Source organism: Dreissena polymorpha, chromosome 2 (assembly GCF_020536995.1).
Source record: "Dreissena polymorpha isolate Duluth1 chromosome 2, UMN_Dpol_1.0, whole genome shotgun sequence".
Taxonomy (NCBI): domain Eukaryota; kingdom Metazoa; phylum Mollusca; class Bivalvia; order Myida; family Dreissenidae; genus Dreissena; species Dreissena polymorpha.
The window spans coordinates 24,766,135-24,792,882 of NC_068356.1; the positions used below are offsets into that span (position 1 = coordinate 24,766,135).

A 26,748-nucleotide genomic window follows, 5' to 3' on the forward strand; every position below is an offset into this window, starting at 1 on the left:
CCCGAATGGCTAGATACTTCACATGTGTATTGGCCTTGGACAGTAGATTACACCTATTGAAATTGGGGTCACTTGGTCAAAGGTCAAGGTCACTGATACACATTAAGACTATAATCTCTTCTGATCAATAACTCGTCAACTGATTCACTGATTGGCTTGATCCTTCACATGGGCAGTTGGAGAGTAGATTACCCCTATTGAAATTGTGGTCACTAGGTCAAAGGTCAAGGTCACTGTTACAAACTAAGTGTGAACTTGTTTCCTAGTAATAACTCGTCAACTGATGCACAGATTGGCTTGATACTTCTCATGTGCATAGGCCTTGGACGGTAGATGACCCATATTGAAATTGGGGTCACTAAGTTAAAGGTCATGGTCACTAGCACAATAAGTGGGAAAAGCGCTTCTGATCAATAACTCTTCAATGAATCGACAGATTGGCTTGATACTTCCCGTGCGCATCAAAATTGGGGTCACTAGGTCAAACGTCAAGGTCACTGTTACAATAAGTGTGCAAAATAGTTTCCGATCAATAACTTATCAACAAATCGACCGATTGGCTTGATACTTCACATGTGCATTGGCCTTGGACAGTAGATGACATGTATTGAAATTTGGGTCACTAGTTCCAAGCTCTGTTTTGAGGGGCAAATGTATCCGACCGCGGAACACTTGTTTGCAATTGTTATGCATTTTAGCTCTGTCACCCAGTATGGTGTCAACATTCTGGTTTTATTCAAGCCATCTTATCTTATTAACCAGCAAAGATTATTACATGTATATACATCTCAATTAGGTTATTTCTGTTGATGCCTCTCTTAGTTAGGTTATTTCTGTTGATGCCTCTCTTAGTTAGGTTATTTCTGTTGATGCCTCTCTTAATTAGGTTATTTCTGTTGATGTTCTGCAATGTATGTGGTAGGTTATCGTTGTTATAAGGTTGTTACAGTATTAGTGTTTGGCTATAACCTTTAGTGGTACAGCAGATCCTTGGTTCTCCGAAGGCCGCTCCAATCAGGCGATGGAGCTGGCAAGATTAAGGTTGGGGTCCTCAGTTATTTTGCCTATTTGCCAGCTCACCTTGTGATTGAATCACAAAGTCCACACACCCTAATAATTTAAATGAGGTCATTTGGTATTTTTAAGGAAGTTGACTGTCATTTAATGTATTTGTGAACTTACAGGTTATATAAATTCGATGTCAATAGTCCTAATTTCATTACAATTTTGGCTGAACAACCATTTATAGCTATATCTGTAAGCTACTTGTAAACGGGAAGTGGACAACGACAACAAGCAAGGTCTGGTATTGAAATGCGCAAGGGGGGGGGGGGTTAGAGGGTAAGGGTTAGGGGTCGGGTTTGGGTAAGGTTTATCCTTAACCCTAACCTTAACCCTTACCCTTACCGAATCATAACCCAGGGTTATCTTCCCTATACCAGGCCTCGCTTCTTGTCGTTGTCCACTTCCCTTGCAATGGACAATTTTGATGTCACGATTGTGCAATGCGTTGTTGACATCAGAAACTAGTTGCCTAGAAACCATGGAAGCGTCACAATGGCACTGGGTTATACAGAATATACTGACAAATATTGATACAGTTACAGATACATTTTGACTTTTTATTTGCAATTTAGGTTATGAATACATATTTTTGATTTGTAGATATTGTAACATCCTCCCTGCATTTGGTTTATCATAATAATAGTTTTCAATGCCACAAGTTTTTTTATACCAAAGAGCCCAAAATAAGCGAGTGTAGTGAAAAGATAGCTGTAAAAAGCTGGTTTGGCTTTCATTGTAATAAACGCTCGGTAACACTTTTTTATGACAAAACATGACATGATATCTTGCAAACCCTTCAGTTTAGGAAAAGTTTGTGCCACCCATGTAAGTGTATAGTAATGAAAGGGGAACAACCAAGCTGAACGCATAAACACAGCTGTTTGACCTTCTGGAATGGGCCACCTGATATCCAGTTTGTATTTTTCTCAAGTTAGAGAACACATTTAGCCCATATTCATATGTTGCCAAATTAAGCTTTTAGGTTTGCAATTCAAGATTTGTCTAGGTGATTCCAGCAATCGCTGTGCTTGTCTATCAAAGGTCAACTTTACAATTAAAGATCAATTAGTTTTTCGCTTCTGCTCCATGACTTTGTAATGCTTATAGGATTTTTAAAATATAATTTACATATACATATATCAAAGACAATTCCTCATGACCTAATATGTTTCATGCATAATCCTTGATTGGCCTTCACTATCAAGGTCACAATTTATAGGCAAATGTTAAATACTGGTACCTGTTCCAGCACTTTGTAAAAGTATTAAATGTTTTCAATGACAGCTGGCATTTAGTTTAAACATCCAATATTATTTGATTATTTGTGTGATCTAGATGTTGAATTCTACTCAATGATTACTGTATATTCAGCATGTGGTGGGACTACACACAGGTGACAGTCAAGAGACTTCACAAAGACATTGATCCATACAGTGGCGGAGTGGTGGACCTCTTAATCAATGAAATTGAACACATTGGGTAGGGTAGATAACAAAGCACAATTTTCATTCTTACTTGATTTTTTATTTAAATTCCTTCCTTGATTTTACTTCTGATCTTTTCAAATTATTATTATTGGAAAGAGAAACAATACATGTTGTCACATTTTATTTGTAAAATGTATCCATAACTGTTGTTGTTAACAAGCTACGCAGTTTTATTTACTGGACATAAGTAAGTTTGGGTTGTCCATGTAGTGTATGATTTACTGCACATTTCAGCAAGCTGCGTCACCCATATGTGCTTACTCTGATGGGGGTTTGCCAAACAACTAACCTGGATGGCATGATCCTTGTCTATGAGAGAGTGGGGCAAGGGTCACTTTATAACTATCTACATCATAAGGTAGACTTAAATCTCTGACTCTCATACTCTAGAATGCTGCAATATGTCTTTGTGCCATTCAAAACAAGAAACCGTTGGAGACAGGTGATGCTCCCCAAAGTTTTTTTTGTCACAATATTGCACTGTATATTCAGATAAAAGGAAACATCTAGTAGTTGGGGGGACAAGAATTGCACTATATGTACAGTTAATGGAAAATTTCAAAGGGCCATAACTCTGTGAAAAATCATCCGACCAGAACCAGCTGATAATATGCACATCTCATCTTGGTAGCAAAGCTTCCCATAAAGTTTAATTGAATTCCGGTCATTAATTGCTGAGAAATAGCCTGGACAAAAATTGTGCACGGACAGACAGACACACGCACGGACAGACGAAGCAGCGACTATATGCTCCCCCCCCAAAAAATTGGAGGAGCATAAAAATCATATACTAGTATCTGTAATCATATTGCTGAATTGCTACCTCAATGTGTATCATATATACTGTTTTTGTGATAGGCCAGCTTATTCAGTTGTGAGTGCGCTGGACTAAAAATATGAGGATCACAGGTTTCATCTCCCGTCTGGCCACGTAATTTGTTTCAGTGATTTGTCATGAAATCCTTTCTATGGCTGTTCTTCTTCTGCATTGATCCAAATAGGGAATCAGGGTTTAACACTAAGGCACGTCCGACAGACATTGTCTAGTAAGTTCGGTGGTCAGGCTAGTAAACTGCGGGCTAGCTTGTCCGACTGGTCGTACATACACAAATCTATACTGACTCATATAACTATAACTAACTGCTGTGAAAACCTTTTTCCTAAATGTGTAAAATTACTCTCTTTATTTACATCAGAACAAAAGTAGCGTATACATATAAACGCAGAGAATTCACATGATTCATCGCTATTTTTAGACGCGGAAGAGAACTTCCCGCAGGAATTGCTTGTTTCCATTGGTCAAATTGTCATGAATACTAATGATTTTCTGCAGTGTCGTAAAACTTTACAGCATGTTTTTACAACTTCTATAAAAAAAATCGGTATTGTCAATGTATTTTTTTTGCGTAGCAGACAAGATAATGTTGTTTAAAGAATGGCTTTGTTCAAGTTCGGATTTTTGTCCGACATATCAGTTAATAAAGAAGATTTCGACGGTAAAACCGAGAGGAAACGTATATATAAAGAAAAACAAAAATGTCAAATTTATCCTATGGAAAATCGAATCAGTTCCCGCAGCTTGAATTTGACGAACAATAGCAAAAAAAATAGTTTTTAGCTCCACTGGCCAGAGGCCAGCGGGGCTTATGTCATGGTCCAGTGTCCGTCGTGCGTGCATCCATGCGTGCGTTAACTTTTTCTTTAAACATCTTCTTCTCTTAAACTACTGGTCCAATTCTGATGAAATTTCTCAGGAATGTTCCTGGGGTGAACCTCTTCCAAATTTGTTCAAATTATGCTCCTGGGGTCAAATTTGACCCTGCCCCGGGGGGTCAAAAATTGAAAATTTGCTTATACAAGGCCTATTTTGTGAAACTTAAAAAATCTTCTCGACCATAACCATTGGGCCTAGGGCTACCAAATTTGGTATGTAGTGACATCTTATAGTCCTTCTACCAAGTTTCTTCAAATTATGCCCCTGGGGTCAAATTTGACCCTGCCCTGGGGGTCAAAAAATTGAAAATTTGCTTATATAAGGCCTATTTTGTGAAAACTTTAAAAATCTTCTTGTCCATAGCCATTGGGCCTAGGGCTACCACATTTGGTATGTAGTGACATCTAATAGTCCTCTACCAAGTTTCTTCAAATTATGCCCCTGGGGTAAAATTTGACCCTGCCCTGGGGGGGGGGGGGTCAAAAAGTAGAAAATTTGCTTATATATGGCCTATTTTGTGAAAACTTTTTAAATCTTTCCGTACATAACAATTGGGCCTAGGGCTACCAAATTTAGTATGTAGTGACATCTTATAGTCCTCGACCAAGTTTCTTCAAATTTTGCCCCTTGGGTCAAATTTGACCCTGCCCCGGAGGGTAAAAAAATTCAACATTTGCTTTTATAAGGCCTGTTTTGTGCAAACTTTAAAAATCTTCTTGTCCATAATCGTATGACATAGGGCTACCAAATTTGGTATGTAATGACATCTAATAGTCCTCGACCAAGTTTGTTCAAATTAAGCCCCTTGGATCAAATTTGACCGTTCCCCAGGGTCAAAAAATTGAACATAGGCTTATATTGGGCCCATTTTGTGCAAACTTTAGAAATCTTCTTGTCCATAACTATTGGGCCTATTTCTACCAAATTCGGTATGTAGTGACATCTAAAGGGTCTCTACTTAGTTTGTTCAAATTATGCCCCTGGGGACAAATTTGACCCTGCCCCGTGGGTCACAAAAATGAACATATGCTTAAATAAGGCCTATTTTGTGCAAACTTTAAAAATCTTCTTGTTCATAATTATAGAGCCTAGGGCTACTAAATTTGGTATGTAGTGATATCTAATAGTCCTCTACCAAATTTGTTCATGACTCGCAGATGACCCCCTATTGATTTTCAGGTCACTACGTCAAAGGTCAAGGTCACGGTGACCCGAAATAGTAAAATGGTTTCCGGATGATAACTCAAGAACGCTTGATCATGAAACTTCATAGGTACATTGATCATGACTCGCAGATGACCCCTATTGATTTTCAGGTCACTAGGTCAAAGGTCAAGGTCACGGTGACCCAAATTGTAAAATGGTTTCTGGATGTTACCTCAAGAACGCTTATGCCTAGGATCATGAAACTTCATAGGTACATTGATCATGACTCACAGATGACCCCTATTGATTTTAAGGTCACTAGGTCAAAGATCAAGGTCAGGGTGACCCGAAATAGTAAAATGGTTTCTGGATGATAACTCAAGAATGCTTATGCCTAGGATCATGAAACTTCATAGGTACATTGATGATGACTCGCAGATGACCCCTATTGATTTTCAGGTCACTAGGTCAAAGGTCAAGGTCACGGTGACTCAACTTAGAAAAATGTTTTCCGGATGATAACTTAAGAAGGCTTACACCTAGGATCATGAAACTAAATAGGTACATTGATCATGACTCGCAGATGACCCCTATTGACGTTCAGGTCACTAGGTCAAAGGTCAAGGTCATGGTGACTTTACACAGTAAAATGGTTTCCGGATGATAACTCGAGAAAGCTAATACGCCTAGGATCATGAAACTTCATAGGTACATTGATCATGACTCGCAGATGACCCCTATTGATTTTTAGGTCACTTGGTCAAAGGTCAAGGTCATAGTGCCAAATAACGTATTCACACAATGGCTGCCACTACAACTGACAGCCCATATGGGGGGCATGCATGTTTTACAAACAGCCTTTGTTATATTTTGAGATGATTCTTTACAAAGAAAGATGCTGCTATTGTATTTGTTATAAATGTGTGAAAGGCTCTTAAGAAGGAACCAGAGATTATTACCCTTTACCAAAAACTAACAGGATTTTACAGGTTTGTAGCCGACGACTTTATAAATAATTGTGATAAAAAGAAAATTGCTCCTTTTATCACAATTATTTCTTCCCTACCTGATAATTTCCTTCAGATTCCATTACAATTTAATTGTCGTCTGCAACCTCTTTCAAATTGGGAATGCCCAAAATGTGTCGTTTGGTAAAGGGTTAGGGCATTTTGATTCATATGGGTCTTGTAAATCTGTTTCAAATCGATTGCGTAGATTTGATCTTCAGCATCTAAAAATATGTGAAATAGAAAGAACGACAATATCTTTTGGAGAGATAAATGTACCTACGTTATAAGCAAGTATCACAGGTTTCTTCTCCTGTCTGGCCACCTAATTTGTTTTAGTGATTTGTCATGAAATCCTTTCTATGGACGTTCTCCCCCTGCATTGATCTAAATAGGGAAGCTCTCAGTTACTGGCAAAATTATGAGCACTTAGCACTGGTAAACCAGATAGCCCAAGAAAAGTGTGAATTGGCTTAGTGCCGTGAAATGACTGAAATACTGTTGAAAACGACAAAAATCCCAAATAAACTTATGTTTATAAATAAAAGATGTTGATGTAGATGTTGTATATCTAATACCCTGATCTTTTATTTCTAGATGGAAAGACTGCCTAGCCAAATGATTCAAGACATAGCTCTACAGATGTGTAATGCCATCATCTTCATTCATTTGCGTGGACTTGTGCACTGTGCCATTACTTCCCACGCTATCAGTGTAGTCAACATGCACACCTATAAGCTTGGAAATTTTGAATACATGATCGAAGCGTAAGTGATTTAGTATATTTATCCTAAGTGGCAGAAGAGGTATTGATTCTCATGTCTAAAGTGGTTAGTTTGGAATGTGCACATGTAAATTATTTAGTGCAACATATTCCTTATGCGCTATACTGTACCCTACTGTCAAGGTAGATCAATCATTTAGACCAATTCACAACACTGTCATAGTTTGTTCCCTTAAATATTTTTTTTAAAGACTTCATTTTCAAATCTGGTTTCCTTGCATTTGTTTTTTATGTAGTAATTGACAGTACACTATTTCTGACATCATAGTCAGTTTTGTGTATTTATTATTTATTTGTTTGTAATGCAAGGTATATGATTTTAATCTAAAAATGACAATGCACCTATAAGGATTGTTAGATTGTTTTCGTTATGATAAAATTGAGTAAATTGATAATTAACAATGTCAGTCTTTTCAATGCTTTATCGCAGTTATATTAAAAGATTTAGATAGAACGTAAAGGGACAATTATCCAATCTGCTATGTTTATAAATGATTTTACATATAAAACATCTGTGAAAATATTAATAGATAAATATGTGAAAATATTACTTTATCTATGTATAGTGACATTTTAGGACATTATTCTAACTGGATAAATTCAGATTCCAAGAACTATGACTTTCTCTTCAGAACTATTAAAGACCTATTGCAATTTGTACATTTGTCATACGACAAGCATACATGTAGATTCAAAATAATTGAAGGGATTTAGAGGGGCTGTCCAACAGATAAAGCGTGGTATCGACGCGATTCGATATTTTGGGATACTACGAGGATTGCCTTTATAGCTAAACAATACATCCGCTTTGAATATGAGCGTGAATGGTCAAGTGGTCTAGGCGGGAGGCTTTTTATTCCAGGACTCCAGGAATCCAGGGGTCAGTGGTTCGAGCCCTGTTGAGGGTTATTTTTTTTCCTTTTTTAAAATTGTATTCTTGTTTTTTTTTACTGGAGATTTTTAGTTCAAATGTTTAAATTTATCAATATAAAGTATTTAATGACAAGCTTCAATACATGCCAAAATCTGTTGGACGAACCCCTTTAAATCAAACTTCATCTATTGAAAGGTGATTTTGAGATGATATGCATGGAACAAAAACCATAACTCTGTCTATAGTATTTTTGGAGTTATTCTTCTTTGCTGATTTTTTAGCACAACATAACTGTAACCAGTATTTTCTTTTGGCAAGCATAACTCAAAAGTATTGAACGGATTCAAATATTATTTGCTATTTGGTAAAAGGGTTTTTAAAAGTACATCAGAGTAAAAGTACCATAACTGTTTCTTCATTATAAACAGAGCTATTGTAATTTGTAAGTTTTTTCTTGTGCACTCCATGATAGCATTTCTTTTTATGATATTAAGATGAAGTGTCATGTATCTACAGATAACATAGAGGGTAAATACTTAGTGTTTTCTAGTTATAGTCCTTTTTTTATTTTTCTTGTGCATAGCAAATCTATGTTATGTTCTTCTCTTGTTGAAATACTAACCCAGAAAGGGAATAAAGAGATCCATATGAAACTTCATGTACAAAGTAATTTTTTTTATTTTTCTTGTGCATAGCAAATCTATCTTATGTTCTTCTCTTGTTTAAATAATAACCCAGAAAGGGAATAAAGAGATGAATCCAAATGAAACTACATGTAAAAAGTAAAGACTTTGAGAGGAAGTGCAGAGATCTAGAACTATAACTCTTTATTTAATATTTATTGAGTTATTGCCAATTGTTTCTTGTGCAAAGCATAACTATTTTTATGGTAATGAAAATCCATGTATGAAAAGAGAACATTCACATGTCTGTTTTCTCCAATTTTGAATGTAAAGAACATTCTTTTGTGTTACATATCATATATTCCGCGCTTATGGTGAAGCAATTTGTGTAAATATGTCATGCATGATTTGGAACGTGATAAAATCATGTTGGCATAGCATATACATTATGGCTTTCAAAGATCTATTATTGATAGACTATGCTTGCAGATCCAAGTGTGAGTGGGGTAAGAAGAATGCAGTGGCTAGTAACCACGAGGAGAATGCTGTTTACAACTGGATGGCTCCAGAAGTGATGATGCACATGCCTCCATCCTTCTACTGTGACATGTTCAGCTACGCAGCTATTGTTTGGGAAATGTTCCACAGTTAGTTGTGTTCAGTACATAATTTGAAATTCATTTCTTCTTTAAGATTTCTGTTTATTTATAATACCAAGAATGTGGAAAAAACAACACTGCCATTTCAAATTTTTACAAACTTGTTATTTTTATTTTCCTGTTTTTAGACGAAGTTCCATGGAATGAACAGTGTGCAGACAGCATAAAAGCAAGCTACTGCAAAGGGAATCGCCTGTCGATCCTGAACGGAAAAATGCCCGAGTACTTCAAAATCATCTTAGAGTATGGTCTGCAACATGATCCAACAGGGAGAAAGCTGTCATTTCTTCATGTTAGGGATATACTCACTACAATGCCAAAGGTGCCTTGTTATCCTTCATAAGTCATATCATACAGGATGTTTTCCACCCATGAAAAAAATGCACCATCGAGTCTGTAAGTTTGTATGTCTCTATGTCCCCAAATCTTGTCAATTTCATAATTAATTGTGCTTTAAAAAAGAAGGCATGCTGAGTGTAAGACCCAAGCATGTCCTTAGCTCAATGGTCAATGTCACACTTAGCCATTAAACAGCCTGTTGGGACTATTCAGACTTCATTATCAGGAAATGTTAAATTAACTTAACAAAAGTAATAACTATGTTAAGATAAGGTTTTTTATTGCAACACCTGTTTCAACAGTTTTAAGGTCAAGTTCACATTTCAGGTCTAATATGGGAATAATATATATCGTTTTATTAAAAAAAATATTTGCAAATGATGAGAAGTCTCTTCGGCGGGGATAGACATTTTTGTTGTCCGTTCACCCGGGAAGAAAATATTTTGGGCCCGCCAAGTCAGTTTCAAAATGTGGTTGTCGGCCTGGGCAACTTTTTTTAAAAGCTGCAAACTGTTTTCAGGCAGTGTATCGGTTTATTTTTAAGAAGCAAGAAGATTTAGGCTCATTAAAAGGAAAACTGTATTGAGTAATGACAGCAATTTTATAATTTTGTCTGAGTCTGTTTTGTTCCAAATAAGTATTAGATAGCAATCACATGTACTTGGGTCTTTGCTACTAACTCTTTGGCTGGGCTACCAAATTATAAAGATAGTAGCCCGTTGAGCAACCTACAGTAAAAAGTAAGTTTTATCCCTGCTGTTGTATAATGACACTTTGTCTTGGGTACATAACTTTTGTCTTTGTTTAATCATGTATCATGTTGAGGGCAACTTATAATGTCTGTGACACATCTTAAGTCTCAAAAAAACTAAATAATATACAATATCATTATAAAAGTTTGCTAACACACTTGCAGTGTATTTAAGTAAATATCAGTAAACGCAGTTGCAGTCTTACAGTCTTCTACTGTTAAGTCTCCCTTTGAAAAAAAGGTTACATGTAGCAGTAGCATTGTCTATCTGTCTGTCTGTCTCCTCATAATTTCCAGTCTAAATTATAACCTTGCCATATTCTGATGCATTGTGATAAATGTGCCACAATTGTCCAACATCATAATATGATGAGTTATGTGAAACATATGTCTTCCTACCTCAAATGTAAAGGTCATACTTACAGGTCAAAAGTCAAAATTGGCCATACACATTTACATATATTTATGGATTTTACAATTGCTTTGAATAAATGCAATACATCATTATATGACATGTCACCTGTATCACTTGTATTATTTCCTAAATAGTCAAAGTTGCACTTAGAGTTCAAATGTCAGAGTTGGCCCTAAAACTTAATGTTTGGGCTTTTAACTTTGTCATTTGTTATGCTTTTTGAAAATAACTTGCCACAACTGACCACCATGAGAAAAGTAAATGTCACATGTATCCCTTGTATTAATACCTCAAAGGTCAAGGTCACTTAGAGATAAAAAGTGAAATATTTTGATTAACAGCTTATTTGTGACACTTAATGAAAACAAATGGAACATCATGGCATTCATGACTAATTGACAAATGTCTAATTTTAGCTTTGTTAAGAAAAATATTGAGATTTTCTGTTACGTGTTCCAGGATACTCCCTTGAAAGATTAAACAACTGATTCTATTTACAGGATGCATACGGTTACATAAAATCACACCTGAAGAGCCGTCCTCCTGCTGACACTAGCCGTAATCAGGTGGCCACAGCACCTCAGTCACAGAATACCAATAACAGCAAGAAGAGCTACCAGAAAGTGCGGGATCAATGTGCAAAGGAAAGTGGAGTCACAACTGAAACTGAGCAGGATCGAAGTTTAGCACGTGTGCAGGAAGATGTCAAGAGGGCCAAGGAAAAGAAGAAGGACAGTACAGAGGAATTAGAGGAGGACACTCGTGTAACCAGGGAGGACTGTCGTGTAACCAGGGAGGACACTCTGGTAACCAGATCAACCAAGTACGGAAACAAGAAATCAGCTGGAACAAGGCAAGTTAGTGGGGGCAACAACAGCCACTGCAATACTAACTGTAAGATAGAAATAAAAACTTTGTATGTTTCTCTTTTCAAACAGCATGCACTACAGTCCTATAGTTTGTATCAAATTCAAATTACTTAAAACTATTTGTAAAAGATCGTTCTATCGAGAGCTAGGGTGAATCTTTGTCTAACATTGATGGATTTATGAACTTAGCAAGCAGAAGTGATCAGCATGAAAGACAGATTCTTGCAAAAACAGGGTCCAATTCAAGGTTGACGATTCCATTAAAGAAATCAATCTTCCTTTGTATATTTGGAGCATATTTTTATGTAGCATGGTAAGCTTTAAGAAGATTTGGGCGCAAGTATTGTGGAGAAAAGCGTAACCCACAAGAATCAGGGCCCTTGAGGTAGAGTTGCAAAAAACTCGACATTAGAAGTTCTGAAAATACTTTGTATGCCTGTTGTCATTTAATCTTTTATCCAAACATTGTTTTGGTGGGTATTTTGTTTTTTTAAATGCACACTTGTTTGATTTAAAATCATTTAATATTGGCTATTGTATTAACATGTTTCCTGAATGATTTAGTGAGGGCTAATACTTTCTGCCTTTTTTATGTCATTTGGTTGTCTTTGCAATAAAGGAAGCCCATCATTAAAATTTTGCGACAATATCAAAAGCTTTGTTGAAGTTAGAGGAATTGTTATTGTGGCTTATAGTATAAACTATCAGTTTTAATTTATGTTTCTTACCAACAGAGTGTTTTATTGTCAGTCATGAGAATCTCCTTGGTGAGGAACAAATACTATTTAATGAATTGAATTGGGAGTTATGGGAAGTCGGTTATTGATGTTCTAGGATATAGTTAACCACTTTTACATTACCATTATGTTCAATGCATACATTTATTTCTTAAAACAGAAGTTGTGCCATTAATATCATATTTTAGCTGTTCAAGACATGTGTTTCCCTTTTTCTTTATGTTGAGACGTTCAGGAATCTATTGACTTGCATGTTTGACATTTATTTGATCAGTTACATTTTTCTGATATCCTTGTAAAATTGTTAAATGTAAATGGAAAATTGTTCCATTTTATAAGCGTTTTATTTTTGCACTCTTCTACTGCTTTACAGTAAAGAAAACCGAAATAACAGGCAACAGTTGCACTTTAATGCTGAGGGGTAACATTTTCATTATAGTGTTTGATTGTTTTTTTTAGTTCTGTGATACTTTTTTATGGCTGTGGATATTATTTTTGTTTCATGTTTTTGTTATTTGTATTTATTTCTTGTGTTAGAAACAAATCCAATAAGATCAATAATACATGAAGTAAATATGCTTACATACATTTGATTACTGCTAATGTGTAAGGCCAAGATGATATGTTTGAAACTGGACATGTGCCAAATTTGTCTTTTGACCTCCAAGTGTTACCTTTAAACCATGTAGGAATGAGATGGGTGCTACACAGCACACTAGTCTCCTAATGGTAGTCATTTTTGGTAAGTTATCTTAAAATTGCATGATGAATGACAAACCTGGACAAGCTGTTTAATGGCCATATTTGACCTTTGAACTAAGGAGATAAGTGCAACACATTGTATTATTATGCATTGCATTTGAGCTCCCTTATTTTTAAGTCTACTGATATATGGCAAAGTTCTAGCTGAGAAAGAAATAATCAAGCCATTCTATGGAAAAACCTGACCTTTGACCAGTAAGTGACCTTGGCTTTTGAGGTAGGGAGACAGTGGTTACATGCAACATGTTGTTTTATGATGGTAAACATGTTTGCATAGTTATTTTTTAATACATCAATATATGGCAAAGTTTTCACTAAGAAAGGAATTTTCATGCTGATTTATGTCCAAATTTGACCTCTATGTGTGACCTTGACTTTTGGGGGAGAAGACAATTATACATATACAGATTGGATTATGATGATTAAGATTTGCCTCAAGCAATTACAAAACATATCAATTATGGCTAAGTTATGGTTGAGGCAGGAATTTTCAAGCTGTTTTATCGTAAAATTTTCAAATTGACTTCTAAGCATGACCTTGACCTTTCAGCTAAGTGTGAATTTGACCTTGCAGGTAGAGAGACAGATGTAATACGCTTCATGTTGTCTTATTATGGTGGACAGTATGCATAGTTATTTAAAAATCCATCAATATATTGCAATGCTATCACTGAGATAGGAATATTCACACAGATGTACAGACTAACAGTTGGACTTCTATATGCTTCCTTTGAAGGAGGTCATATAAAATATATCAGTCAGCTTGTTGTTTTGTATGTTTTCTGCCTGTGTTCTAAGATTAAGGTGGGATGCAGTTTCACAACAGGATGATGAAGACTATACGTACAGTGTTCAACTAAAGATATCTCCACAAAAGTCTCAAACTCCGCAGGTATTTTTTCATGAGTAGTTGTTACTTATTTACTAGTTAAGTTAACAAATATAACAAATATAAATATAACTTCGAAAGAAGTAAACATGGGAATATGCGTTGTTTTAAAATAATTGTTTATTAATGGCAGATACTGTCAATGCACCTCTTCAATTAATTAATTTATTTATTTGAATTGTATAATTTATGTAAAAAAATGATGATCAGTAAATCTCAGTTAATCATAATGTTATTATTAAATTCCCTATAAACAGAGTGTCAGAAAGATTGACCTAATGAGGCGGGAAGAGGAACAGCATAGTATGAAAAGAGAGACCCCTTCTGACAGTTGTACAGATTCCGTTAAAAGCCTGGAAAGTGCAGACAATACACAGTATGCCAAAGGCAGGTAAGTAGATTTTTTGTTGTTGGGGAAAGTCACAATCAAACAACAAGAAAAACTTTCTGAAATTGAAAATATTTGACAACTGCTCATCCTTGTTCATTCTTGTATCATTACAGACAAGAAATATCTTTTATGGCGTTGATTGTGGTTGTGGTTGATGAAAGATAAAGAGTTATATCAATGAGACAGCAAATGCCTTTTTCTGCGCAGTTATTAGCAGCAGCACATGCAAATCAATTAAGTTCCGCAAGATTTCATCGCTAATTTTGCAATTTTAGATATTATTGACCACATATCTATAGATATAGAACGGAAATGCACAAGAAGAATGAAAATTAAATGAAAATATATGAGTCAATGGCCACATTCGAATCAACTACATATTTGAAATATTAATACGCCCGTTCTTCGAACAGACATGTTGTAGTGGTTTTGCGGACATAGTTATTTGATTCGATTGTTAATAGTATCGTGAATCATAGCGCTCATGCTTAATAAATTGGTCGCTATGGTGGAATAATTCTTATTCAATTAATCAAAACTAGTATGTATCATGAAATTATTGAAAACAATCTTTTATTTACATACCATAATTATTTCGCCGAATGTCTGAAATAAATATATTTCTGGTCATGTTCATCGGGTTAACGCGATAGAGTTTATATAATGAGTCTTTTACTGACCGCGAACTGAACTTTATACCTTGGGAGATGGAATGCAATGCATTAAGTGAGGTCATGAATTCCACTGCTGGAATGACGGTTTGTTTAAAGCTTTATACTTTTACATGTGTTTTTCGGTTTTTCGAAAACAATTTAACGCATTTTGGTTAATATGAATATCAGGATAGGGAACAACAATATTTATGTGATCTAAAATATACTTGATCACAGAATGCAATACGGAAGTAATAACTAAATATGAGAAGCCTTTAAGTACAAACGCTATGGCGCTGACAATCTTCTAAATGTAAAGGGACACACACAAACTGTATTGATGTCATGAGTTAAGTGTGAAACTGTTCTATTCCTCAAGCCTTTTCATAAGAGATAAAGTAGATTCACGCTGAACATGCATTTAACATCGTTACAAAGACGGGGTCATGTTGCTGATGTTCTGGGGAATTATGCTCAAATCAGCCAATGGAATAAAGTAAGTGTGTTCATTTGGATCTAGCCGCAGGAAATTTTATTTGAATTTGATTGGACACTTACAAGGGTCAGGTAAGATGAAAAGCTGGCTTAGACAGCTACGCCGAAAAAAAGTTATATGAATACCTTATTTCTATTAGAGAATTAGGCAAAGTTACTTCATCAATGGGAAAATTCAGCTTCCTACAACTGGGTAATCACCAGAGAACACGAAGTGCTGGGGCAAAGCCGGCTTGCCATCAACAGACTGACATAGTTGCTGAGGAATACTCAACCTCTGGTACATAGTATTGAACTTAAACCAAATTTTACTATAATTATATACTCCCACAAAGTTTTGAGAGAGGGTATTTTGGAGTCGCTGTGTTGTTTGGTTAATAGGTTGGTGGGTAATTGAGTCAGCAACAAATATAAGTTTGTGGAGCCAATTGCTTAAAAATACTGGATTTAATAGAAACATAAAACTTGTTACATCATGAAGAGAGTGTGTAAAGGAGACTTAATTTCCACACATGCATGAGTTACTTTCCCTTGAAAATAGGTGACCAATTGGTGTTGGGTTACAAGCAGTGTTTGTGATGTTTGTATTGTTTTAATGGTTATATGTTTTTCATAGTAAAATACTTTTCATTGTTTAACTTACACAAAACATAATTCAAACAAATGATTCACGCCATACTTGCAAAATTGTTATTTTTCCATAGATTTTATTTTGTAAGTGAAAATACTTTATCAATTAACTGTGATTTATTTCTCAGGAAAGCTGACCATTGCTGGCTCACTGTATGCTCTGTACAATGACCACAGCCCAAACAGGCCTCTGGGTCAGCTGGAACACCAGAGAGAAAACTCTCACTATGCCACCATGCCATCCAGGAAAAAGCAGTCCCCGGTGTAATAAAATTGTGTTTGTCTTATTTATTTGTGTTTATAAACATAAGTGATAAACATAAGTTTTGAACTTAGCTGCATGATTTAATTGCAGATGAGGAGTATTAATTTATCATGCTGCTATGGTAAATGCAAACTCTGGGTATACTTCTCTGTACATAGGTATACAAAGTAATCGTCATAGTGACTCACATTTTGTTAAAACAGTTTTGAAACCATATTGGTTTATTATGCCCCAGCCATGATAATTGCGGAAAGGCATATTCCTTTAATGTTACCCCTGTCCATGTGCCTGTGCAAGTTTTTGTACGAGTTCATGTCATTCTCATAACTTTATTGTCCATCATGAGATTCCTAAATGAATTGGTAAATATGATCATCATATTGAGACCGCATGTCAAGTGCGAAAATACTCATGCTCGCTGAGAACAAGTGACATTGGACACTGTTTTTTTCATATTCCTTACATAATGAAAGTACATGTTCATGTCCCGCATATAACTTTGTAATGCATTATGTGAATAATTTGGCTTATAATCAAGACAATATGTTGCTTGCATCCAACATGTTGCTTGATTCAAGGTCAAGGTCACAATGGACACCTTGTGTTATTGCATGTTCCTTATATGTACATGTGTATTTAGCGAAAATACATGTTTGTTTATGGCTCATAACTTTATTGTTCATGATGGGATTTCAAAATACATTAGCGCAAATGATCATCATATCATAACGATGTGTTACACACAACAAAAATGTCACTCCCTTTAAGGTCAAGGTCACAGGGGAGACTTTATATTGTTGGATATTCCTTATTATGTATAAAGAACTAAATTAAGTACATGTTTATGTCTGGCCCATAACCTTGTTGTCCATATTGGGATTTTAAAGTAAATGATTAAAATTGATCATGATATTAAGACGGTGTGTTGCAAGCAACAACCATGGCACTCTCCTTAAGGTCAAGGTCACAGTAGAAGTTTTCACATAATCCTAATTTGTATATAGGGAAAATACATGTTTTTGTCCAACCCATAACTTTGTCGTGCATGATAAAACAAATGATCATTGTATCGAGACAACATGTCACATGCAACAACCATGCTGCTCCCTTGCAAGTCGAGGTCACAGTAAAAAGTAATTGTTTGTGCATATTCCTTACACTGCCAGTATATATGTTGTCTAATATGGGATTTCTATTAAATTGGCACAAGCAAGCATAATATAATTATGGACAATCTGTTGCTTGAAAAAACATGTCATTTGTTTCAAGGTCAAGGTCATTATGGAAGTTAGGACATAGTCCTAATATGGTATGAATGATAGTTGATGTTGCTGTGGTTACTATTTATATTTTGTGAACCACACATCACTCGTGTCTGTGTAGAGCGAAATTTAATTTCTGGCATTTGTGTTGTCCCATTTCTAGTTTTGATGCAGCAATATTATGAAATGTATTTTGCATTGTTTGTCCCTTATGTACGTATAGGGTTGAGACAGATCCAAGCTGGTTCGGTGGTAGAGGAAGTGTTAGAAACCTTGCCAAGGCCTTTCAAGAACAGATACAACATGTAAATTCATTCTTAAATGGTATTATGTTTTGTAGGCTGTACAAATAGAATTTTATTAATCACAGAATTATTGTTTTATGAAAATAATAAATCATTCTAGGCATATTGTGTTATGATAAGAATGTAAATAAATATTTTTGTATGTATAATTTTATTACAACTAGGATTATTTATATAACTTTTTATTTATAACATTACATTTTATTACGAGATAGATAATAACACATTTTTTTACAAGTCCGGAAGTTGTCAGTTACAGGCAAAAATGTCTGCACTTAATCCTGGAAAACTAGCTGGCACAGAAAAAGTGTAAAATTACTGCAGTGACAAGATAAAATACTTTTAAAAGTGTCCATGAAACAAACAAACATGTACATGTTTTACCAGTGATCAATATCAGTATTATGTATATAAGTGTCCTACTAGTGAGTGCTATGAGTATCTTGCAGCATGCATTCTACCAGTGATCAATATCAGTATTATGTATATAAGTGTCCTACTAGTGAGTGCTCTGTGTATCTTGCAGCATGCGTTCTACCAGTGATCAATATCAGTATTATGTATATAAGTGTCCTACTAGTGAGTGCTCTGTGTATCTTGCAGCATGCGTTTTACCAGTGATCAATATCAGTATTATGTATATAAGTGTCCTACTAGTGAGTGCTCTGTGTATCTTGCAGCATGCGTTTTACCAGTGATCAATATCAGTATTATGTATATAAATGTCCTACTAGTGAGTGCTCTGTGTATCTTGCAGCATGCGTTTTACCAGTGATCAATATCAGTATTATGTATATAAATGTCCTACTAGTGAGTGCTCTGTGTATCTTGCAGCATGTGTTTACCAGTGATCAATATCAGTATTATGTATATAAATGTCCTACTAGTGAGTGCTCTGTGTATCTTGCAGCATGCGTTTTACCAGTGATCAATATCAGTATTATGTATATAAATGTCCTACTAGTGAGTGCTCTGTGTATCTTGCAGCATGCGTTTTACCAGTGATCAATATCAGTATTATGTATATAAATGTCCTACTAGTGAGTGCTCTGTGTATCTTGCAGCATGCGTTTTACCAGTGATCAATATCAGTATTATGTATATAAATGTCCTACTAGTGAGTGCTCTGTGTATCTTGCAGCATGCGTTCTACCAGGCTGTGGTGGATGGGACTGTGAACAAGGAACATTCCCAGGAACACCCCTCCCACTCTGCAGACTTCAACTGCCACTCTGCTACCAAACCCTCAGGTACTTTGTACATATCCATAATATATTGACTTTAAAATATTTGTGAGGCAAAAAAACTAATTTTTATTACAGCTATAATGGTATATATTCTCACTCGCGCATTTTTCTTAATGAGTAAAGCCTATGATAGTCAAATTAGAAATGCTGCAAGTTAACATGTTGAATGTTATTTGCATTTTGAACAAATAGAAACCCACCATATGTAGCAGAAAATGTCTAAGAGTAGAATATGAAATGTATCCAAAATATCTTCATTAATAAACAATCCTTAGTCTTTCTAGGTGTAAAGAATGCCTACAAGCTGACATACGACACTGATGAGGACAGTGGCAGCACGTTCACATGTAGCAGTGTGCCAGACAGGGTTGGGAGTGAGAACGCTATAGACAGCAGCACTGAGTCAGACATTGTGTCCAAATGGGTCGACCATGAAATCACAAAAATCAAGAGAAATCTCACTAGAGAGGTTGTACCTGCCACTACAGCAAGATTGAATACAGGTTATAACATTCTTTCAATTGAAAAGGTATAACATGAATATGAAAATGCTTGTTTAGAGAAATAGTTTACTCAACATACAATTTTAAGAACTTCATTTCTTATTGAACTGGTAATGTATGTGAAAATTACGTGTCAAATGCGATCTAATTATAAAGTACTGATACTAGTTCATGTTCTTTTCTATGACTTTCATAGTGCTGTTATTGCAGTGCAATCCCCAGAGTTGTTTGATGATTCTGAGAATACTACATCTCCACCAAATTTCCCGAGGGTATTCAGGTACCAGGCCTGCCAGGAGGAGACAGATGAGCTTTGCAATGAGCTGGTCACTCCAGACACATCAGAAACAAGTCTTTCTTCCAGTGACAAGCACAATTCTGGGGACCATGTATGTCTCTATGTGCACAATATATAGCAGATAAATGTGGATTTGTGTATACATGTAATAAAATTTTATTTCAGGTTTTTGTTTACAGAAAGAAACATTTCAAGAGGCATCCAGGAATGAATGTTAAATTATCATTTTACTTATATATTTCATGGAATAATGGGAAACACATGTTTGCAAACATTCTAAACACATTTACAAATGTCAGAAAAAATAACTAACACTGGTTGATTGATGTAACGTTGAAACAAAGCGTGATTGTTTCATTTATTTATGATGATTGGCATTGAAATGACAAGTATATAATCTTTCACTAAACTCGATTTTCCTTTCACCAATATTTTTTTATCCACTAAAAAAATAATAGAATAATATGTATCCAGAGAGAGAGACATAGTTAAATAAGATTTTAATTCATATATATAAATAATACCCATAACTTTTTCTTTGAATATATATTAAATAAAATTTTAATATCTAGTTTAAACCTATTTATTTTAGTTCAATTGAATCTTAAGCCTATGTTTATTGAAGTGCTTTGGAGTCAGTTTCCTGGGTAGAACCAGTAACTGTTGTCTTGGATGGATCTTAAGAACGCTGCCACTGTGCGAGATAAACCCGTGGCCTCCTGGTCGATAGGCAGTCTCCATATCCACTACTTCAAGGCAACCTCACTGGTTTGGAGCTGTGAATTATGCTTTAATTTTGAATAAATAGACTCAACAGTGTTTTCTCATTATTTTCTTAACAGAGACATTTTAAACAATAAGAGATTTTATTAAGACAAGATTCTGCTTACAGGTTAGGAGCAGGTCACCAGTGGAAACATTCTACTTTGACGATGAACTCTACTCCAATCGTAAATCTCCAAAGATCACCAGAGTGACCACTGAAAACCAAAATGATACCCAACCATTCATTCCTTCTGCCAGGCTGCCAATGACTAGTATTTTAAAGAGAACTAAATCATCAAGTGATGACATGTATCAGGGTTAATGTTTTATTTTATTGTCTGCGTGTTTTTATTACACATTGCCTTTTTGAATTTTATTTTGTTGACAGAACACCTAAATCGTTTTTGGAAACTGCAAATACTTGTAAATCATCTTAGACAATTTTATTTCAGAATCATCGCCTCCACGAGTCAATCCAAACAAGAAAAGGACCAACAAGACAAGAATTCCAACATCCTCACGATCCAACCCTCACCCAGATCCAAAAGTAAGCACTGAATAGCTTATACATCAGTTATATTTTAATTCTAAGTTCATTGTAGGTATATTCCTAAACAATGCACAGACGGGTTTTATTCTTTTTTAATTTCTGTCCAATTATCAGACAACAAATACAGTGGCGTGGTGTTATGTATGTGTGAGTGCATATATGTATGTTAAGCTTTGAAACATTTACAAACCACTAAGAATAATGCAACCAAATAACAAAAAATCATCCCTAGCTAAAAGATTTGATTCAGTTTTTATATATGATTAATGCAGTCAATGTTCATGCTTTAATGTAGTGGTGCGCTTACTATTCTTCAGGCAAATGAAGGGGCATTTGCAAACATAGTAACAGTTCGGTCTAACTTGGATGATGAAGGTGTACACCAGGTCACACATCGAGTGAAGAACCTCAGAAATGGCGCCTCCAGGACGCTGCTTAATAACACTGTGAATGCTCAGAAAGTCATCACCAAATTTACAAGTCAGAAATGATGCTACATCACGTTCATGTCGTATGTCTATCACTGCTACCTGGTCAGAAATAATAAAGCTTGTGGTGCCTATTGGCTCAGTGGCGCCAGGTCTGAAAATCGTAATGCAATAGAAAAGTACATGTATGTAAAGTATTTCATTATTGTTCAACCCTACTCCTTCATAACGGGTACATCTGCATCTGTGTTTTATTGTTCATGTTTTAGACAAGTTGATTAAGAAAGCATGCATGTATTTGCTGTTCTGTTTAAGCATGTGACAGCTATTGTTTCCGAGTCATTTTTTTGCCTCTGACTGTGATCAATCTTATATGTGATACAATTATTGTTGTGTTGTTTGATTAATAAATTGATATTTAACCTAGTAAATGATAATGTAGTTTTTATAAATGGTGTCATACTGAGAATGAAAAAACATTAACATATTTAAAGGTCCTTTCCTTTTTTCATAGTAACAAGGTTAGCCAAACGTTTTTCTATAATGAAAGTAGACTAGTTAATATTAAATGTATTATCACATCATTCACTTCTGGGTTACCAGTGACTTTCAGGAATAGGCTGAATGACAACCGAGAAAGACCGGTGACGCTGGATAGACAGCTGACATCTAGGAATAGACTAGTGTCCGGTGTGCAGCGGGTTGGCAGCTTGCTGTACTGTCTCTGTGAAGAGACAGCCATCAGAATTGCTACAACTGACAGACAGAAACAATACCCCCAGGGCCTTCCGAGAGGGGGGGAGGATGAAGGGCCCAATAGGACGGATTCAGCGGAAACGACACGGCGAGAATTAAGGTCTTTGACTAGTGATCAAACGGTCGTATGTCAGTGTGGGAAAGTTTGTAAAAACTATCAAGGGATGAAGATCCATCAAGGGAAGAGCAGTTGTCGGTTGGAGGGAAAGCCCAAGCATCGTGCAGGTGTTCCTGGTGAAACGAGGGAGATAGCCAGTCTGGTTGCCAACCACAGTACTGGTGGTCTCTCAGCTCCGGTTTTTGCTGTAACTGGTGACAATTCTGAAGCTGAGGTGACTCAATCACTTGATGAGCTTTTTGGAGAGCAGGGGACCATACCAAGTATGACCCCTACAGAGCAGGGAGATGGAAGTGCAGAAGAATCACCATTGCATCCAAGCCAAGAAGAACTTGCCTTCCCAGATTCTTGGTGCACACCACCCGCTGCAGGAAGGAATAAGGACAAGACCGTCCCTACCAAGGAGAGAACGCAACCGACTTCTGAAGAAAGAAGATCCAAGATCGCCTGGCCAGCTATGAACAACAGTGGATGGTCATCGTTTGATGAGGATTTGGACCAAGTTCTTCAGACAGCATTGACAGGATCAGTCGATAGGAAGCTTAAAGCATAACCTTGGATCACCTACGCCTTAGGGAAGGAGAGATTTGGACTGGAGCAGAAAGCAAACCCCTCGAGACCGCCGCAGGTTCCAAACAGAAGACTCTGTGAAATAAAAAAGCTCCGAGCAGAACTGCGATCCCTAAGGAAACGCTACAAACAGTCAAGCAAGGTTGAGAAGAAGGGAATAGTTAAACTAAGAGAAGAGGTTAGATCAAGGCTGAGGACACTAACAAACGCAGAGAGGCTCAGGCGGAAAAGGAGGGATAGAGCAAAGAAGAGAAAAGCCTTCGTTAGTGACCCCTACAGGTTCACAAAGAACTTGCTAAGTGGAGAGAAGTCTGTGAAACTTGAAAGCAGTCAAGAGGATGTAGAAACCTTTTTGAGGGAGGTCCACTCCGACCCACTAAGAGAGGAACCCCTTGGAGAGTTCAGTAGAATCCTACCGGTCAATGACCCAGACTGTCCATTGAACATGAAAGAACCCACTTGGAAGGAGATCAACAAAGTGGTCAAGAAAGCTCGCTCTTGCTCTGCACCAGGCCCAAGTGGCATACCATACAAGGTTTACAAGAAATGTCCTAAACTTCTCCGAAGACTGTGGTCACTCCTGCGAACTGTTTGGCGAAAAGCTACTGTTCCGTCATGTTGGCAAAGTGCAGAAGAATGTCTGGCACTGAAGGAGAAGAACTCCAAGACCATCAACCAGTTTCGCACCATCTCGTTGTTGAGTGTGGAAGGGAAGATTTTCTTTTCAATCCTAGCTAAGCGATTGACGACATACATGTTGGAGAATGAGTATGTGGATATCTCTGTGCAGAAAGGTGGGATCCCAGGATTCTCAGGGTGTGTTGAGCACACCAGCGCACTCACTCAGCTACTTCATGAAGCTAGAATCGACCACAAAAACCTCACAGTGGTATGGCTAGACCTTGCCAACGCATACGGCTCAATTCCACACAAGCTTATTGAGACAGCTCTTCGACACTACCACATTCCAGACAGTGCAAGAAATCTCATTATGAACTACTTCAACGGTATCAACTTGAGATTCTCTAGCAACACGTTCACTACAAATTGGTTACAACTGGAGAAGGGGATTGTTACGGGATGTACTATCTCGGTGATACTGTTCGTGATGGGCATGAATATGATCATCAAGGCAGCGGAGAGAGAGTCAAGAGGGCCCAAAACAAACACAGGAATTCGTCTACCATCCAACAGGGGATTTATGGATGACATGACTGTCACCACTGAAACCCACATACAGGCTAGATGGATTCTGGCGGCCCTTGATAAAACAGCAACGTGGGCAAGAATGAGGTTCAAGCCGGGGAAGTCGAGAAGCTTAGTGGTTAGGAAGGGAAAGGTGACAAGCCAGTTCAAACTGTGTATCCAGGGAGAAGAGATTCCCTCCCTAGAGGACAAACCGATTAAATGCCTAGGGGAATGGTTTGATTCCTCACTGAGAGACACGCATTGCCAGGACATTCTCAAACAGCAGGTAGCTGAGGGTTTGCAGAGAAAAGACAAGTCGGAACTCCCAGGGAAGTTCAAAGCATGGGTCTTTCAACACGGTCTCCTGCTAAGAGTGATGTGGCCACTCATGGTCAATGATGTCCCTATCTGCACCGTCGAGAAGCTAGAGCAGAAGATCAGCAAGCACCTGAGAAAGTGGTTAGGCCTACCGCCATCCTTCACCAACATTGGACTGTATGACCGATCAACAAAGCTCCAGATGCCAATCAGCTCTCTAGTAGAGTAGTTTAAAGAAGCAAAAGCACGTCTTATGCTAACCCTCAGAGACTCTGAAGATGGTAAAGTCAGCAATGCAGGAATTCAGGTTAGGACAGGGAGAAAGTGGTCAGTGAGCAAGGCTGTAGACTCTGCAGAGAGCAGTCTAAAGCACAAGGATGTTGTGGGATCTATCAACGTGGGAAGAGAAGGACTTGGCACCAGACAGACTCAAAGGTGGGAAAAAGCAGGGAAAAGAGAAAGGAGAGACCTGGTGCAGAGAGAAATCAGAAACGCAGAAGAGCAAGCTAGGTCAGCCAGGTCGGTCCAGCTTGGACCGCAAGGGGATTGGACGAAGTGGAGTACACCAGAGAGGAAGCTCACGTGGCAAGAACTGTGGACATATGAACCACTTCAGCTAAGTTTCCTCCTGCGGGCTGTATACGACATGCTTCCAACCCCCGCAAATCTTCAGCGATGGAAGCTGACAGAAGACCCCACTTGTTCTTTGTGTGGGAGTATAGGAACGTTGCGGCACATTCTGTCATCGTGTCCAACAGCCCTTGCACAAGGGCGCTACAGGTGGCGCCATGACCAAGTACTAAGAATGTTGGCCGACGCCATAGAAAGAGAGCGGAAGAAGGATAGACCCCGGAAGAAATTAGGACCCCAATTCATCAGCTTCGTCAAGGAAAGACGCCATCACTACCTGCCCCGCCACCTTGAGGTTGTACCGAGCATAATGGGGAGAAACAACCTATGACAGGCGGAGCTTGGCTGATGACGTCTACGTTCAGCAGTTTAAACTGTATTATCACATCAATGAAAGCTAAATTTTACATTCATAGCAGGGCGTCGGAAGCAAATTGACATTGGGTATGGTGGGGGTCCGGGCTTCCCCCGGGATTATTTTTTTTCAAATTTTAGCATCAAATGGCGCATTCTGGTGCGTTTTTATACCGGATACCTGACCTTATACACGTCTATTGCAGGCATAGTTTGAATGACAAAAGTTTTGACAGACAGACAAATGATGGAGAAGTTATCTCTATATGTCGACCGTAGTTTGTACTTTGTAGCAGGCGACACAACAATAGGGATCATGTGGGTTGAAAGAACGTTCTTCGGGATTTTTTCCCGAAATTTTGATTTGGAAATTTAAAATTCGTTGGTTGGTTTGGAGTAGACATATTGAAATGACACAAAAAAGTGGTAAAAAACATTTTTTTTTTTAGAATTATCGATTTACTTTGAGTTATTACAATTAATTCAGGTATCTTGAGTTATCTTTAATTTTGTGATAATTAAGGACTGTTGGATATCGGTACATTTGTTTCACGTCATACTTTCCTTTATATTAATAACAAGAAGCATAGATCATACCGACAATTAAGATTCCCAGGTTTAATTACTCAAGAATTAAGGAATTATCGTTATAAAAGAGACCGATCAATTAACAACATAATTGACACGTACATTACCGCGGGCGGGTGATGGCAATAAACAATACGCGTGTCATAACCGCGAATGCATGATTACCTTGCTTCGTGGTAAAGATATTTTCAAATATACGGGTATTGAAATGAAAAACAAATGAAAAAAGGTATTTGCCGAAATTTCATTTTTGCCGGAAATATTGGGGCTGCCGCCGCCTCTGCCGCCCCAGCTCTGACGCCTCTGCATAGTT

The 26,748-nt window shown here is 37.1% G+C and overlaps 2 protein-coding genes across 4 annotated transcripts in view; both read left to right on the forward strand.

Moving 5' to 3' along the window:
• Window positions 1-22,344, forward strand: part of LOC127866282 (inactive serine/threonine-protein kinase TEX14-like) — a 31,130-nt gene extending 8,786 nt beyond the window's left edge. For 2 of the 3 annotated variants that reach the window (XM_052406727.1, XM_052406729.1), the window contains 18 exons: window positions 2,437-2,544; window positions 2,787-2,910; window positions 7,017-7,186; window positions 9,190-9,347; window positions 9,488-9,681; window positions 11,365-11,717; window positions 12,844-12,891; window positions 14,031-14,124; window positions 14,379-14,512; window positions 15,801-15,940; window positions 16,419-16,554; window positions 18,041-18,122; window positions 19,264-19,372; window positions 19,645-19,872; window positions 20,083-20,261; window positions 21,063-21,252; window positions 21,388-21,482; window positions 21,803-22,344. In XM_052406727.1, coding sequence (XP_052262687.1) covers window positions 2,437-2,544; window positions 2,787-2,910; window positions 7,017-7,186; window positions 9,190-9,347; window positions 9,488-9,681; window positions 11,365-11,717; window positions 12,844-12,891; window positions 14,031-14,124; window positions 14,379-14,512; window positions 15,801-15,940; window positions 16,419-16,554; window positions 18,041-18,122; window positions 19,264-19,372; window positions 19,645-19,872; window positions 20,083-20,261; window positions 21,063-21,252; window positions 21,388-21,482; window positions 21,803-21,976 — 2,716 coding nt within the window. In that variant the 3' untranslated portion in view covers window positions 21,977-22,344. The remainder of the gene's footprint in view (window positions 1-2,436; window positions 2,545-2,786; window positions 2,911-7,016; window positions 7,187-9,189; window positions 9,348-9,487; window positions 9,682-11,364; window positions 11,718-12,843; window positions 12,892-14,030; window positions 14,125-14,378; window positions 14,513-15,800; window positions 15,941-16,418; window positions 16,555-18,040; window positions 18,123-19,263; window positions 19,373-19,644; window positions 19,873-20,082; window positions 20,262-21,062; window positions 21,253-21,387; window positions 21,483-21,802) is intronic. The other variant, XM_052406728.1, reaches the window with a different exon arrangement.
• Window positions 22,345-22,833: 489 nt separating this feature from the next.
• On the forward strand, window positions 22,834-25,092 carry LOC127869597 (uncharacterized). The gene is made up of 2 exons (XM_052412252.1): window positions 22,834-23,254; window positions 23,363-25,092. The coding sequence occupies exons 1-2, from the start codon at window positions 22,834-22,836 to the stop codon at window positions 25,090-25,092; spliced, it is 2,151 nt and encodes a 716-aa protein (XP_052268212.1).
• Window positions 25,093-26,748: the final 1,656 nt, after the last annotated feature.